General features: G+C 37.6%; 1 protein-coding gene across 1 annotated transcript in view; it reads right to left on the bottom strand.

Annotated features, from left to right (window-relative positions):
* Window positions 1–15,262, bottom strand: part of TRIP11 (thyroid hormone receptor interactor 11) — a 69,998-nt gene that overhangs the window by 18,236 nt on the left and 36,500 nt on the right. The window contains exons 12-16 of the mRNA XM_055418397.2: window positions 14,063–14,203; window positions 13,291–13,484; window positions 9,560–9,723; window positions 6,621–6,724; window positions 514–613 (exon numbers count right to left, since the gene is read on the bottom strand). Coding sequence (XP_055274372.2) covers window positions 514–613; window positions 6,621–6,724; window positions 9,560–9,723; window positions 13,291–13,484; window positions 14,063–14,203 — 703 coding nt within the window. The remainder of the gene's footprint in view (window positions 1–513; window positions 614–6,620; window positions 6,725–9,559; window positions 9,724–13,290; window positions 13,485–14,062; window positions 14,204–15,262) is intronic.

Below are 15,262 nucleotides of genomic sequence, written 5' to 3'. Positions count from 1 at the left end.
ACTCACCCTAGGGAGTTGACAGGGCCTATGAGATAATTTACAAGCATCAAAAAATACATGAGTGCCTACATGTAAAGCATCATCTATAATCATAACACGCCAGTTACAGGCAGACATTTATTCCACAAAAAGTTACTCTTTTACTTAAGAACACTGTCTCCTTTAACATATCAGACAGTTTTAGGCAGGATGAACATGGATTGAACAGGGAAAAGTCACACTGTGACAAGCTGACTCAGTCAAATCTATCCCTTAGATAGTCAACAAGGTGGCAGAAAGCAAACTGAACAGCCTCAATATTCAGAAGAACTAACTAATAGATAGCCAGGGCCAAGTTATGACTGGTTTCACTAGGAACCGTATTCAAATCAAAGTAAACTGATCATGGGGACAGAAATGGAAGTCACATTCTAACAGAAGTTGTTCTCACTCGACTGTACCAATGCATGGCAGGAAACTACACTGATTCAACACTGGTATTGTAGGGGAAAAAAGAAAAAGGAAAAAACCTACTTTGTTTCTTAAGTTCTTCAATTTGTTCTTCCTTTAAATCTAACTGCTCTGTAAGTCTTGATGCTGAATCTAATGCAGCATTTGCTTCATCCAAACGTTCCTGAGGAAGAAAAGTTCATTAAGAAGAGGCATGCAAAAACTACTTCACAAACTATAGAGCTGAAAGACAGCTTAAAGTCAATCAATCCCTTTCAGCTGATGAGGCTGTATTTCTCTGACCATGGGCAAGTTCATTTGATACTGGTAAGTATGAAAGATAAAACCCACACTTCACAACATCATAATGTCTCTTTCAGAGGAATTATATATATATATATAAGATGAGAATGCTATTAAAAGACAACATGGTAACAAAAATTTTAAAGGTGACAATAATAAGAGAAAAAACTATGAAAAAGATAAAAAAGTCAAGAAATATAGCAACAAATTTTTTAATTTTACAAGCATGATGGGTATAAAAGTAATGTTTATTACTTTAAGTTTTATTTCTCTAACTACATACCAGTGGATTTGAGCATTTTTTCATGTTTATAGGACAGCTGGAACTACCCTCATGCAGAAATCTTCGCATACCTTGCCCATTTCTCCATTGAGAGTACCTTCTCTCATAAGCTAGTCTGTAAGCGCACCTTGTACAGCAGATATGAATACTCCGTCATCAGTGCTACAAATATCAGTGCTTCAAACATGTCCCACTTTGCTTCTTGAGTTTTAGTTGAAGTTAGGCTCCTCCCTGCCTCTGGACTACACTTGTGGTCTTCTAGATTTTCTTGCAAAATAGTTTTCTTTTTTAACATTGATATTTTTAAAATATAAGTTAAAGATATAAATGACAGTGGATGAGATGGTTGGATGGCATCACTATCTCAATGGACATGAGTGTGAGCAAACTCTGGGAGATACTGGAGGACAGGGAAGCCTGGTGTGCTGCGTGTCCATGTGGTGGCAGAGAGTCAGACACAAATTAGTGACTGAACAACAACCACTTTTAAAATAGTATTTCTCAGTGGAAGTGCTTTTGATATTCCTGGCCCCTACCCACTTGCCTTGGTTGGCAAAGTAATGTCTCTGCTTTTTAATATATTATCAAGGTTGGTCATAACTTTCCTTCCAAGGAGCAAGCGTCTTTTAATTTCATGGCTGCAATCAGCATCTGCAGTGATTTTGGAGCCCAAAAAAATAAAGTCTGACACTGTTTCCACTGTTTTTCCATCTATTTCCCATGAAGTGATGGGACCAGATGCCATGATCTTTGTTTTCTGAATGTTGAGCTTCAAGCCAACCTTTTCACTCTCCTCTTTCACTTTCATCAAGAGGCTTTTGAGTTCCTCTTCACTTTCTGCCATAAGGGTAGTGTCATCTGCGTATCTGAGGTTATTGATATTTCTCCCAGCAATCCTGATTCCAGCTTGTGCTTCTTCCAGTCCAGCGTTCCTCATGATGTACTCTGCATATAAGTTAAATAAGCAAGGTGACAATATACAACCTTGACGTACACCTTTTCCTATTTGGAACCAGTCTGTTGTTCCATGTCCAGTTCTAACTGTTGCTTCCTGACCTGCATACAGGTTTCTCAAGAGGCAGGTCAGGTGGTCTGGGATTCCCATCTCTTTCAGAATGTTCCACAGTTTATTGTGATCCACAGAGTCAAAGGCTTTGGCATAGTCAATGAAGCAGAAATAGATGTTTTTCTGAAACTCTCTTGCTTTCTCCATGATCCAGCGGATGTTGGCAATTTGATCTCTGGTGCCTCTGCCTTTTTTCCCATGGTCATGTATGGATGTGAGAGTTGGACTGTGAAGAAGGCTGATCGCCGAAGAATCGATGCTTTTGAACTGTGGTGTTGGAGAAGACTCTTGAGAGTCCCTTATACTGCAAGGAGATCCAACCAGTCCATTCTAAGGGAGATCAATCCTGGATGTTCATTGGAGGGACTGATGCTAAAGCTGAAACTGCAATACTTTGGCCACCTCATGCGACGAGTTGACTCACTGGAAAAGACTCTGATGCTGGGAAAGGTTGGGGGCGGGAGGAGAAGGGGACGACCGAGAATGAGATGGCTGGATGGCATCACCGACTCTGTGGACATGAGTTTGAGTGTACTCCGGGAGTTGGTGATGGACAGGGAGGCCTGGCGTGCTGTGATTCATGGGGTCGCGGAGAGTCGGACACGACTGAGCGACTGAACTGAACTGAACCCACTTGCCAGAGGATCCACCCAGTCAGTGTAACAGACAAGAACACCTCCAGACTTCCAGCGCCCCTCACAGTTAAGAAATCCTTGCTTGAATACAATTGGAATTTACTTTTGCATATAGTGTAAGATAGGGTCCAATTTTATTTTCTTCAGTATAAATAGCCAGTTGTGCCAACACTGTTTATTAGTTAATCTACTCTTTTCCCCATTAAATTAAAAGTAGTTTAGGATTTAGTTTTAAATTCTCAAATGTAACTTGGGCTCCATTTCTGGATTCTCCTTCTGTTCTACTAATCTAGTCAATATGGTATTGATTTATGGCTCTATTTTGACATTTAGTAGGCAAGTCCCTCCTCACTATTGTTCTTTTACACAATTTCCTTGGTTATTCTAGAGGATTCAACCACAAGAATGTGAGATCACAGTTTCATCATCTTGAATCAGGGTGTGATAACTTTTTCGTTTGTAGTATCCTCTTGGATAGGCTGCTGCTGCTAAGTCACGTCAGTCGTGTCCGACTCTGTGTGACCCCATAGACGGCAGCCCACCAGGCTCCTCCATCCCTGGGATTCTCCAGGCAAGAACACTGGAGTGGGTTGCCATTTCCTTCTCCACTGGATAGGCTAGTCCCCAGTTATCCAAATGAAATGTAGATCTTGCTATGAAGATATTCTATAAAAGTAATAAATGCTCCTAATCAGCTGAATTTAAGGAAGACATATTATCCTGAATAATCAGGGTGGGCCTGACTGAACCAGTTGAAATGCCCTGAAACTAGAACTGGGTTTTCTCTATAAAAGAGAAGCAGATTCTATCTGTGGAGAGCAGCTTCCGCCCATGTCCCCTTTAGTTCATCCTGTTTGTGATTTACATTCTGGACCACCTGGGGACAACAGCTTTGGTCCATACCTATGAATTCCAGCCTGCCTATGATGTGATCTTTCCATACTCTCAAACCTGTGAATTTCCAACTTGTTTAGCCAGACCCCACAATCATATCACCAATTTCATGTAATAAATCTCATACGTGTGAAACCGTATATAGTATATGCATCAATGGATATGTGTATGTATATGTGTGTGTGTGTGTGTGCATATGTGTACACACACACACATCCTACTGGTTCTGCTTCTCAGGCTGAACCTTGACTGATATACAGAGAGACTGAAACAAAAAATTTTAAATTAAAAAACCTACCATTTGAAATCTACAAGATTAAATTTAGTATAAATTTAAACTTTCAAATGAATTTGTTAACTTCAAAGCATTTATAGTTAAGAAAATATAATTTTTTAAAGAAATTAATACAGCTTAAAACTATACTAAAAGGTTTTTGAAAATTAACGTTTAGATTCCACTACTCATTTCACCATTTTTGGGGTTTTTATTTCATTAATTTCAACTTTTATCTTAACTAATTCCCTCTTGGTTTCTTCTGATTTGTTATTTTTCTAAATATATATTACATTTTAAATTTTAAAAAATAAAATTAGTTTAAAAAGAAGATCTGGACTTCTAACAGTAGCAGACTAGATGTTTTGGACCCACTGAAAACAATTAAAAGCATCAGATGAAATAAATTTTTAATGTGTTAATGAGCTGATCAGAAAGGAAACAGCCATGGTGAATAAACATTTTAAAAGATGCTAGACTTCACGACTAGAAATGCAAATTAAAACCCTAAGATAGATAGCCGTTCTCACCAATCACACTGCTTTTTCACACTGCTCATGGGGTTCTCCAGGCAAGAATACTGGAGTAATTTGCCATTCCCTTCTCTAAGGAAGAAGCTGGGAAAGATTGAGGGCAGGAGGATGAGATGGTTAGATGATATCACCAACTCAACAGACATGAGTTTGAGCTAATCCAGGAGACAGTGAAGGACAGGGAGGCTTGGCAAGCTGCAGTCCATGGGGTCACAAAGAGTCAGACACGACTTAGTGACCAACAACCAACCACGCTGGCCAAAACTTTAAAAATTCTGGTAATTGTAGCATTGCCAGAGATGTATTAACAAGAACACACGGTACTACTGGCAGGAGAAAATCATCACAAATGCTTTAGAAAACAATCTGCCACCAAATCTAGTAAAGTTGAAACTGCCCATATATACCCCATGACCCAGCAATTCCAATCAAGATACGCACCTGAAACTCTTATATCTGAGCACCAGACTATACTGCTATTCCGTCACTAAGTTGTGTTCGACTCTTTTCATTTTTTTTGCATGTGTGTGTCCAACTCTTTGTGACATGAACTGAAGCATGCCACGCTTCCCTGTCCTTCACTATCTCCTGGAGTTTGCTCAAGCTCATGTCCACTGAGTCAGTGACATCATCCAACCATCTCATCCTCTGTCGTCCCTTCTCCTCCTGCCCTCAATCTTTCCCAGCATCAGGGTCTTTTCCAATGAGTCGAGATATAAACAAGGAAATTCATAACCATATTGTTTGTATAGCAGTTAATGGAAATGTCCTTTATCAATAAAATAGGTAAATAAATTATATATTCATGCAATGAATACAGCAGTGAAAATAATGAACCGTCTAACATAGTAATATGACTGAAATTTATGAAAATAACACTAAGCAAAAAAAAGTCTCAGAAGAATTCAATTTACATACAGCTTAGAATTCCATTTATACAGTTTAAAAATATTTTATAATATATCCAAACAATGTAGTATTCGATAAAACCATAAAGGAAAACAAGGGGATAAAAAGCATAAAAGCTGCTAAGGAAAGGAGATGTGGAGGGAAGCTTACAAAACTTCAATGGGTGACATTCTATTTCTTATACAAGATGGTGAGTATGTGAGTATTTGCTGCGTTGCTATTCCTATATTATCTAAATATTGTTTCGCACAATCCTCTAAATTAATGTTCTCCCCAATCTCAAAGACATGATCATAAAACATGACTCAAATAGAAGTTATTTAATACTAGAACATTTTAATGAAAATAAGATGTTAGAGTAAAAGAAAAAAAAACCTAGTGTGTGCGCTAAATCACTACAGTCATGTCCGACTCTTTGCAACCCTATAGATTGCAGCTCACCAGGGTCCCCTATCCATGGGATTTTCCAAGCAAGAATACTGGAGTGGGTTGCCATTTTCCTCCTTCATCAGGGGATCTTTCCAACCCAGGGAAGGAACCCAGGTCTTCTGCACTTCAGGCAGATTCTTTACCATCTGAGCCATCAGAAAAGCCCTAATACTAGCACATTTTAATGAAAATAAAATGCTAGATATTATACGAGTAAGTTTATAATAAGAAAAACCTAGACTACAATACTGTTTATGTGAAAATTTCAGATGAATTTTCAACCCTCTACACTGATCATTTTCTGGAAGATAACATGACATTTTGGTAATAAAACTCAAGTTGAAAAAAGTAATGAGTAAATACTGTTCTGCAGTCACTCAAGATTTAGTAAAAATTTCAAAACATTAAAGGAAATATCTTTTCAATATGAGGGTTCGTTTTACTTCTTATATATAATTTTTTATGTATGAAATATAGCAATAATAATAAAGAGAAAAATATTTTAAATTAGTCTGCAAAAGAAAAAATCTAATGGGATAATATACATTATTTTAATCCATGTGAAATAAAGTACCCAATATATTTTGTTGAAAAGAGAAAATTATAAAGTCAAAATTATACACTATTTTTTAAAAAATGATCTCTAAGATGCCCACCTGTGCTAAAAATGGAAGTCTCATATTTGCTATGTCTATTCTAAACTATAAGTCACATGAGGGATATTCTTAGTATCCTGTTCAGTGCTATGTCCCAGCAACAACATTTACTAAAGCAATTGTTCAGGAGATTATTTCCAAGACAAAAATTGTACAAGTAATTGTTTTGTGAATAATAAAATTCACGAGAGTAAATTATTTCAACTAACCTGTAATGACACAAGTTTTCCTTCCAGATTTTCTGCTTTTTTCTTCCATTCAGCAACAAGCTGTTTGTGCTTTTCTAGTTCAGCAGAATACATAGCTTTTTCCTCTAAAGAGGAGAAAAAAAGTTACATTAGCATTTTATAATTGTGTGATGAAATTATAATTTTAAACCACTTGAAACTTTAATAATACAACAAAAACACTAATAGCTCAAATGTCTCAACAAGAAAATTATATATGCCTTAGTAGTGATGTTAACCAGAATTAAATTAATGAGATCAGTTTCCTCTGTTTAAATCTTTCTCCAGATCTTGCAAACTTTCCTTCCCTTCAGAACTCTATTCAATATCAGTATTTCCTCTTTAGCAAAGCTTTCTGTATGGCCTCAGCCACTATCACACTATCTTGTACACATGTCCACTCTAGTACTACACAGAGCAGACCTAGAGGCAACCACAGGAGTAACCCCGATACGTACACATGTACGAATGTAAAGGTTTGCTCAGCCACAAAACTGTGACTTTCGTTACTTCAGTGGCATCACGTCCTCTAACCACCTCCTCCCTAGTAGCAGTTCATTCATTCTCAGTAATTACTGAATGTATGAACTAACAAATGGACGGGTGAGTGATCTACAGGGGGTAAATCTGAGGATGGGAAGTAGATCTGACAAGTGTTATTTGGTTATCAGTACCAGGTCCTATTACTATGTGTCTAGAAAAGTACTTTCCACCCAAATGAGAAAATGCAGTTAAAGTACAGATGAACAGCTAAGAACAAATTAACCAATATTTCAAAGGACAGTAATTATTGATGATTAACTCTTCAAAGTGGATTCAACCTCCAACTGACAAAAGACCGTATAGTCAAAGCTATGGTTTTTCCAGTAGTCACGTACGGACCTGAGAGCAGGACCGTAAAGAAGATTGAACACCGAAGAACTGATGCTTTAGAACTGTGGTGCTGCAGAAGACTCCTGAGAGTCCCTTGGACACCAAGGAAATCAAAGCAGTCAATCTTAAAGGAAATCAACCCTGAATATTCATTGGAAGGATTGATGCTGATGCTGAAGCTCCAATATTTTGGCCACTGATGCAAACAGCTGACTCACTGGAAAAGACCCTGATGCTGGGAAAGACTGAAGGCTGGAGAAGGGGGCAACAGAGGATGAGATGGTTGGATGGGATCACTGACTCAATGGACATGAGTTTGAATCAACTCCAGGACACAGTAAAGGATAGGGAAGCCTCGTGTGCTGCAATCTATGGGGTCACAAAGAGTCAGACATGACTTAGCAACTGAACAACAAGTCTATCATAACATAGGCAGAAGCTGAGTGATAATTAATATAAATTTAATGTGTTAGTGTTCTTAGTGTTCTATAACTTTGCTTCCAAAGAATCTCAATACCATAAGGTATGCCTCTCTTTTGTAACTGGAAAAACTGCATATCAGGCTATCATCACAAGTGTTTTTTTTAAAACGTAACACTGTTTTGAGAACTATCTTATGAATATGACCATATTACTGTATACCATAAAAACTTTATAACCATTCATTAGTGTAAAGGCTGCTGCTGCTGCTAAGTCGCTTCAGTCGTGTCCGACTCTGTGTGACCCCATAGATGGCAGCCCACCAGGCTCCCCCGTCCCTGGGATTCTCCAGGCAAGAACACTGGAGTGGGTTGCCATTTCCTTCTCCAATGCATGAAAGTGAAAAGTGAAAGTGAAGTCGCTCAGTCGTGTCCGATTCTTAGCGACCCCATGGACTGCAGCCTACCAGGCTCCTCTGTCCATGGGATTTTCCAGGCAAGAGTACTGGAGTGGGGTGCCACTGCCTGTAATTCCCTTCCTATAGCTTTCAGAGAAAACAAAAACCAAAGAAAAGTATTACAAGAACTGGGAATTATTTTTTTATCTGGAAGAGAATAAAGGAAAGAATAAAGGGGCTAGCCTATCACAAAGCAGTAACACTGCTTCTTCATTATCAATCATGAATCATTATACCTATAAATATGAATTTATTTTTCACACATTTCATTTTTGATGTCTAGCGTTAGTAGTATATATACCATCTACAGTGTTTTTCTTATCATACAAGAGAGTACTGATGTAGGCACTAACAGGCAAACAATTCATCTTGTAAACAGGTAACATAAAGTTATGGTATCAATAAATACAGTACAGTAAATGTATTCTCTCTTCCTTATTTTTTTGATAACATTTTCTTTTCTCTAGCTTCCTTTAAGAATACAGCATATAGTATCAGTTCAGTTCAGTCACTCAGTCGTGTCCGACTCTTTGCGACCCCATGAATCACAGCACGCCAGGCCTCCCTGTCCATCACCTACTCCCGGAGTTCACTCAAACTCATGTCCATTGAGTCGGTGATGCCATCCAGCCATTTCATTCTCTGTCATCCCCGTCTCCTCCCGCCCCCAATCCCTCCCAGCATCAGAGTCTTTTCCAGTGAGTCAACTTGATGCATGAGGTGGCCAAAGTATTGAAGTTTCAGCTTTAGCATCAGTCCCTCCAGTGAACACCCAGGATTGATCTCCTTTAGAATGGACTGGTTGGATCTCCTTGCAGTCCAAGGGACTCTCAACACAACATATAAGAATGCGTTAATTGACTACGATATCAGTAACGCTTTTGGTCAACAGTAGACTATTAGGAGTTAAGTGTGGGGTCTAGGGAATTCCCTGGCAGTCCAGTGTTAGGACTCCATTCTTCCATTGCAAGAAGCACAGGTTCAATCCCTAGTCAGGGAACTAAGATCCCTGAATGCCACCCAGCAGCCAAAAAAAAAATGGAGTTAAGTTGGGGGGACTTAAGTTACACGTGGATTTCAATTGCGTGGGGGGGTCAGCATCCATGCATTGTTCAAGGGTCAAAACCATACAATGACTTTTCTTCACTGAAAGACTGGCCATACAACTGACCTTGCTGGAAGTGCTCCAGGACCATCTGGAGGTTGGAGAGTGACAGTGCGTACTGCTTCACTTGTTCCTGAGACATGGAAAGCTGCAGTGCAGTTTCATCCCTTTGCTTGGATACCACATTCAACTGTTCCTGCAGTGACTCTACCTGTAAACTGGCTTGATGGCTTTGAACAGAAAGAATAAAAGTAAAACTGTTTCTATCTGTTTGGACACTTTAACAAGATGAAATATCCTCCCTACACATTATTGCACTAAATTCAAGTTATATTCAAAGTATTCAGATACTTTAATGAGATGAAACCTCTTCCCTATGTTTTTTTGTGTGTGGTAAAATATACATAACATTTACCATTTTGAACATTTATTAGTGTACAGTTCAGTAGTCCTAAGTACATTCACATGGCTGTGTAACGTCACGACCAACCATCTCCAGAATGCTTTCCCTCTTCCTAAGCAGAAACCCCACACCCAGTAAACAATAACTTCCCCTCCCCTCCGCCGCACTACCATCCTACTTTGTCTCTATGAATCTGACCTTCCCTACATTTCATTGCATTAAATTCAAGTTAGATTTCAAACAAACTTGAAGAGTTCCTCTAATCTTTGTTCTCCCTGCTTTTGTTAAATCAGTCATCCTTCCTGTGAAGGTGACTTTGAACAAACAGCAGTCATTTTAAACAGAATTTGTGCTGATCAAGAAATGTCAGGGTAAGAAAAATTCACAAATAGCCTGCAACTTTTGTTTCCAGGCTAAAACCCTTAAGGTGTAATCTATCATAAACTTATACCTGTAAGTTATAAGGGATTTTGGAAGTCATTATGTCCAGCTCCTAACCTAACAAGCAATGGATTCTATGATACCCCCTTGTTTTTAGCACTCGCAATCCTAGTGAACTAACAAATTTCCAAAGGCTATCCCATTGATTAACTGCCCTAATTACGAGTTAATTAACTTTTGTGCCATTGCCTTCTCCAAATAATCCCTATACTTGTTCCAAATAATAAACTAAGAGATCCTTAACAGATTTACAGAACACCTATAGGCTTATGTCACGGAGATACTTCTTTAATGTATAATTATTACATACAAAATCCTGTGATAGCCTTTCCTAGGTTTTCAATACCCAGCCAGTTAAATTCTTATTCAGAGCAGCCCAATAAAGGCAATTAAGAGGGCAATGGCAAGCCACTCCAGTACACATGCCTAGAAAATCGCATGGACAGAGGAGCCTGGTGGGCTGTAGTCCACGGGGTCGCTATTAGTCGGACACGACTGAGCGACTTCACTTTCCCTTTTCACTTTCACACATTGGAGAAGGAAATGGCAACCCACTCCAGTGTTCTTGCCTGGAGAATCCCAGGGATGGCGGAGCCTGGTCGGCTGCCATGTATGGGGTCGCACAGAGTCGGACACAACTGAATTGACTTAGCAGCAGCAAGGGCAGCTCACTTTGAAGAAACTTTACCCAACAGCACCCTCTTGTGGAAAGAGCAGTAAACCGATAACCAGAGGACTTACTTAAATCCCCTCTTCTGTCCCTGGACTTCATTCAACTTTGCCTGTTAGCAAATCACTCAATTGTAAGGATGAAATGAACTGTGATATCATTCAAAACGTTAACAAATACAAGATATTACTATTGTTAAAGGCTCAAAACACCACAACCTTATTTTACAGATTTGAGTTACTTATACACCAAATATTTACTGGACAGCTATGAAACTATGTCTAAGAATGTACACTGTGGGAAGGGTGTAACATAAATGGCATCATTTCCATCTCCCAGTAACTTTACACTTCACTGGGTGGGAGAAAGTGTAAAGCAGGTCAACAATTACCCATACTCCTAAGTAAAACACAAGTGCTCTATCAAAGACTCAAACATCACAGTAGGGTTTAATTTTAGATTTGAGGAGTGGGGTCCTAACCAAAGAATTCTTTATGAAGGAAGTGCTATTTGAAGAACAAGTGAGATTAACAAAAAAACGGTTAGTGATCAGGCCCACTCTTTTTATAAAGAAAGAGTGAGACACAAAAAGTAGGAAAATAGCTCTATATGAAGAAGCGAGTAATACAGTTCAGTTGGATGCAGATCACAGTGAGAAATAAGGATAAGGAGGTAGACAGCCTGGGCCCAAATCATGAAGAAACTACCGTGGTTTTGAAAAAGGAGCAGCAAGATCACAGGCCTACCTAAGGAAGACTATTTTGACAGTTATTATGAATGGTAAACGAAAACAGGCAGAAACTAGCAACTTTTAATTAGAGAAAATAATGGCCTGAAATTGAAAGATGATCAATTTTACAGATTGAGGATTTTTTTTCTGCCAATGTGAAAAACATACACAAATGTTCACTCACTGTCTTAATTCTTATCTTAAACAAGTTCTTCTGAGTCTGAAGGTACAATAATACATCCAACAAAAGGGGTAAGGAGTTTGCCCTCAGAAGTATTACCCTATATTGTCTTTGCAGACAGAGATCTACTATATCCTTGTATTTCCCTCAGCATCATATACAGTAAAAAGATTAAAAGATGCCCATACAACTAACAGAAATACAGATATGATTTTTCTGGAATATTATTTGGCAATATATTTCAAATGTTTTAAAAACATCCTTCAAATCAGAATTTCCATTTTTCAAAATTTACACTAAGGAAATAATCTATCATCAACACAAAAGTGCCTATTTTGGGTTATCAAAACAGTACTCTTAGTAATTCTGAAAAGTTGGAACATTCTAAATGATCAGTGAGTGCCTTAAAGAAATTATGGCAAATACAATAATGGTATACTATGTAGCCATAAATGATACTGCAGAAACACATAGCTTAATGTGTACTGGTAGTCATATTATTAACTGAGCAGGTTACAAAACAGTATCAACAGTATGATCTCAACCATTCTGCTTTAAGAAAATAATATGCAATATATATACACATATACAGAAGCATTCAAAGGCACAAAAATACTGTTTCTGGATAAGTGAGACTGTGGCTGTAAGTCCTTTTGGGTTATCTGATTTTCTTGAAGTGGAAAATATGTTTTTTTGTAAAAAGGAAAAAAAAACACTTTTATTGAGAGAAATAAAACTGAAAAATATGTAAGCAGGGACCTGGTCACTCAAAAGTTCTAGTAAGCCCAGAGTTAATTCACACTGACCTAGGCCTTCACAGGTTACATCGTTTATTCTAACATCCAAACTTTGTCCAACTTTAGATCACTTGATTAAAAATTAAATCACGGAATTCCCTGGTGACCTAGTGGTTAGGAGTCCTGGCTTTCACTTCCGGGGTCAGGTTCAATCCCGGGAACTGAGATCCTGCAAGCTGCAGTCCTGGGGCAGGGGGTGGTATTAAATCACATAAATTAGTTATTGGAAAATGTGGGAAAGCTAATTAATTGGTCAGAATTTAGACCCAGTCTCCTAAAATGATGAGAAGGAATTATCTAGTATATCAGTTGAGATTCAGAGAAGCTTTAGTTTGAATGCCAAATCTGGATAAGGGTTACAAACCCAAGTGTGAGAACTACACACGTACTTTGTGTCCCTGATATTGGGAAGGTTACTAAATCTCTTTACCCTTACTTTCTTAGTCTGTAAAATGGAGCTAATGAATTTTGTGAGAATAAAATGAGGTAACATATGAAAAATTCTTACTGAGTCTGACACTCAGGACATGTTCAGTTAATGCTAACACTAAAAAAAAAAAAAATGAAAAAGTTACCTTGCATTTTCCATTGCACTGGAGGATGAGACCAGCTTTTCCTCTAATATTGTGACTTTCTTTCTTAGTTTCGCTTCTCTGTCTTCTGCAGCCAAAGCTTCACGGGTATAAGAATCTTCTGATTCTAAAAGATGGTTTCGCAATCTCTCTAGCTCCTGGTTTAAGCGTAATTCTTTGTCTCGTAAATGTTGAACCTGGGTAGAGGACATTTCATTTATTTTTTCTCCATTAAAATCTCTCCCCTTTCCCTCCTACGAGCCACTTTGTTATCAAATCTTTTCTCCATTACTGAAGTGTATTAATTGTATACTAATTTCTCATATTGCAAGATACATTTATGCTAGGAAAAAAATTCTCCTGAAATCATCTTGAATATGGAAAGTTTACTTTGTAAGATCTCATTCCCTATGTTGGCTATACTAAAAAAACAAAACTACAAAGTACTAAGCTTTTTGTGACAGGCCACTTTTTTCATTAAATCTTTTTTTTTAATACTTTACAGGTAGGAAATTTTTTTTATATCCAAGATATGCCATCTTGTTCTTTTCTTGAGGTATAATTTAATTTTAGGTATACAACATAATGATTAGATCATGGTTTTTGCTTGAAAACTGAAACAATGCACTTTGGGAGATCAAAATCCTACTAAAGCACATCAAAGTAAGACTAAGATAAAAATCAGCTAATACAGAAACTCATTTTACTTGATAATCTTCAAAGTTTTCTTACTTAGCAGTTTTTAAGATTTTGCTTCTTTAAAGTGAAAGTATACCTCATTCTGTACAGCAGTGTTTTCCATTTGTTTCTGTTTCAGGGCCAACATGACTTGGTCTCTCTCTTGTTGAAACATAACTGTCTTTTCCTGCATTGACTTAACTGCATTTAAAAGCTGATTTAACTCCCCAGTCTTGCCCTTTTGGAAAGAAATAATTTTAGCTTTAAAGAAAAATACATTTAAAAAAGACATTTCTTCATTAAATAATTTAAAAATTCAGTTAACTACGTCAAAGTCATCAAAAACAAGGAAAGTCTGAGAAAACATTACAGTCCAAAGAAGCCTAAGGAAACATGATAACTCAATACAACGTATTCTGGATGGGACCCTGGAATAAGAAAAGGATATCTGCTAAAAAACTGAGAAACTTCAAATAAAGTATTAATGTATCTAAATAGGTTCGTTATTTGTAGGCAAGGTACCACAGTAACGTAAGATGTTAAAAATAAGGGAACCTGAGTGTGAGGTATATGGGAAGGCTCTACTATCTCCCCAACTTTTTAACAATCTAAAACTATCCTTAAAGAAAAAGTTTTATTTTAAATGCTTTAAAAAAGGACTCAAAGGACACAATCTCCTCAAATTTATCCTACACAACAAAGTGTACAAACCCCCAAATTGCCCAAAAGAGTGTGCGTGTGTGTGTGTCTGTGTGTATGCACATGTGCAACGCACACACATGTGCCAGCATTTATCAAGCATACACAACTGTTGTTAGGGAAGTAACAGTGCCAAGTTGCTGGCAGAGGAGAAAAAAGGGAAGTCATTTCACATGCACAGTCTATTTTAAAAGAACATTTTGGCAACAGTTTAATGAAAGCAACTCAGGAATGCTATCTTGCTAGACTGCTGTGAAAATTTATTCCTGAATGCATTCCTTACAAGCACAATATATTAAAGATTTTCATTGCAAAAGCAGGGCCATGAATTTAAGATGATAGCTGGAATTCTAAAAAGCACAAAAAAGTGTCAGCCTGTTTACAGCCAATTCTTTTCTCCGTATGAAATATGCATATTGTCTGAATCTATTAATAGATTGGTATTATTTTTTACATTTTCATGTAAACTTTCCATTTCTTTAAGAATAAATTACACGTCCCTCAAGGCAAATCATCAAAACCAAAACATAAAACCATCTGTTGTTCCATTTATCTCAACACCCCCTCCTGGAAAAGGGAGCCAGTATTTTCCAAATAG

Source organism: Moschus berezovskii, chromosome 21, assembly GCF_049115385.1.
Source record: "Moschus berezovskii isolate FMDL1 chromosome 21, NW_MosBer_1.0, whole genome shotgun sequence".
NCBI lineage: Eukaryota > Metazoa > Chordata > Mammalia > Artiodactyla > Moschidae > Moschus > Moschus berezovskii.
This window is presented reverse-complemented; position numbering and strand designations above follow the sequence as displayed.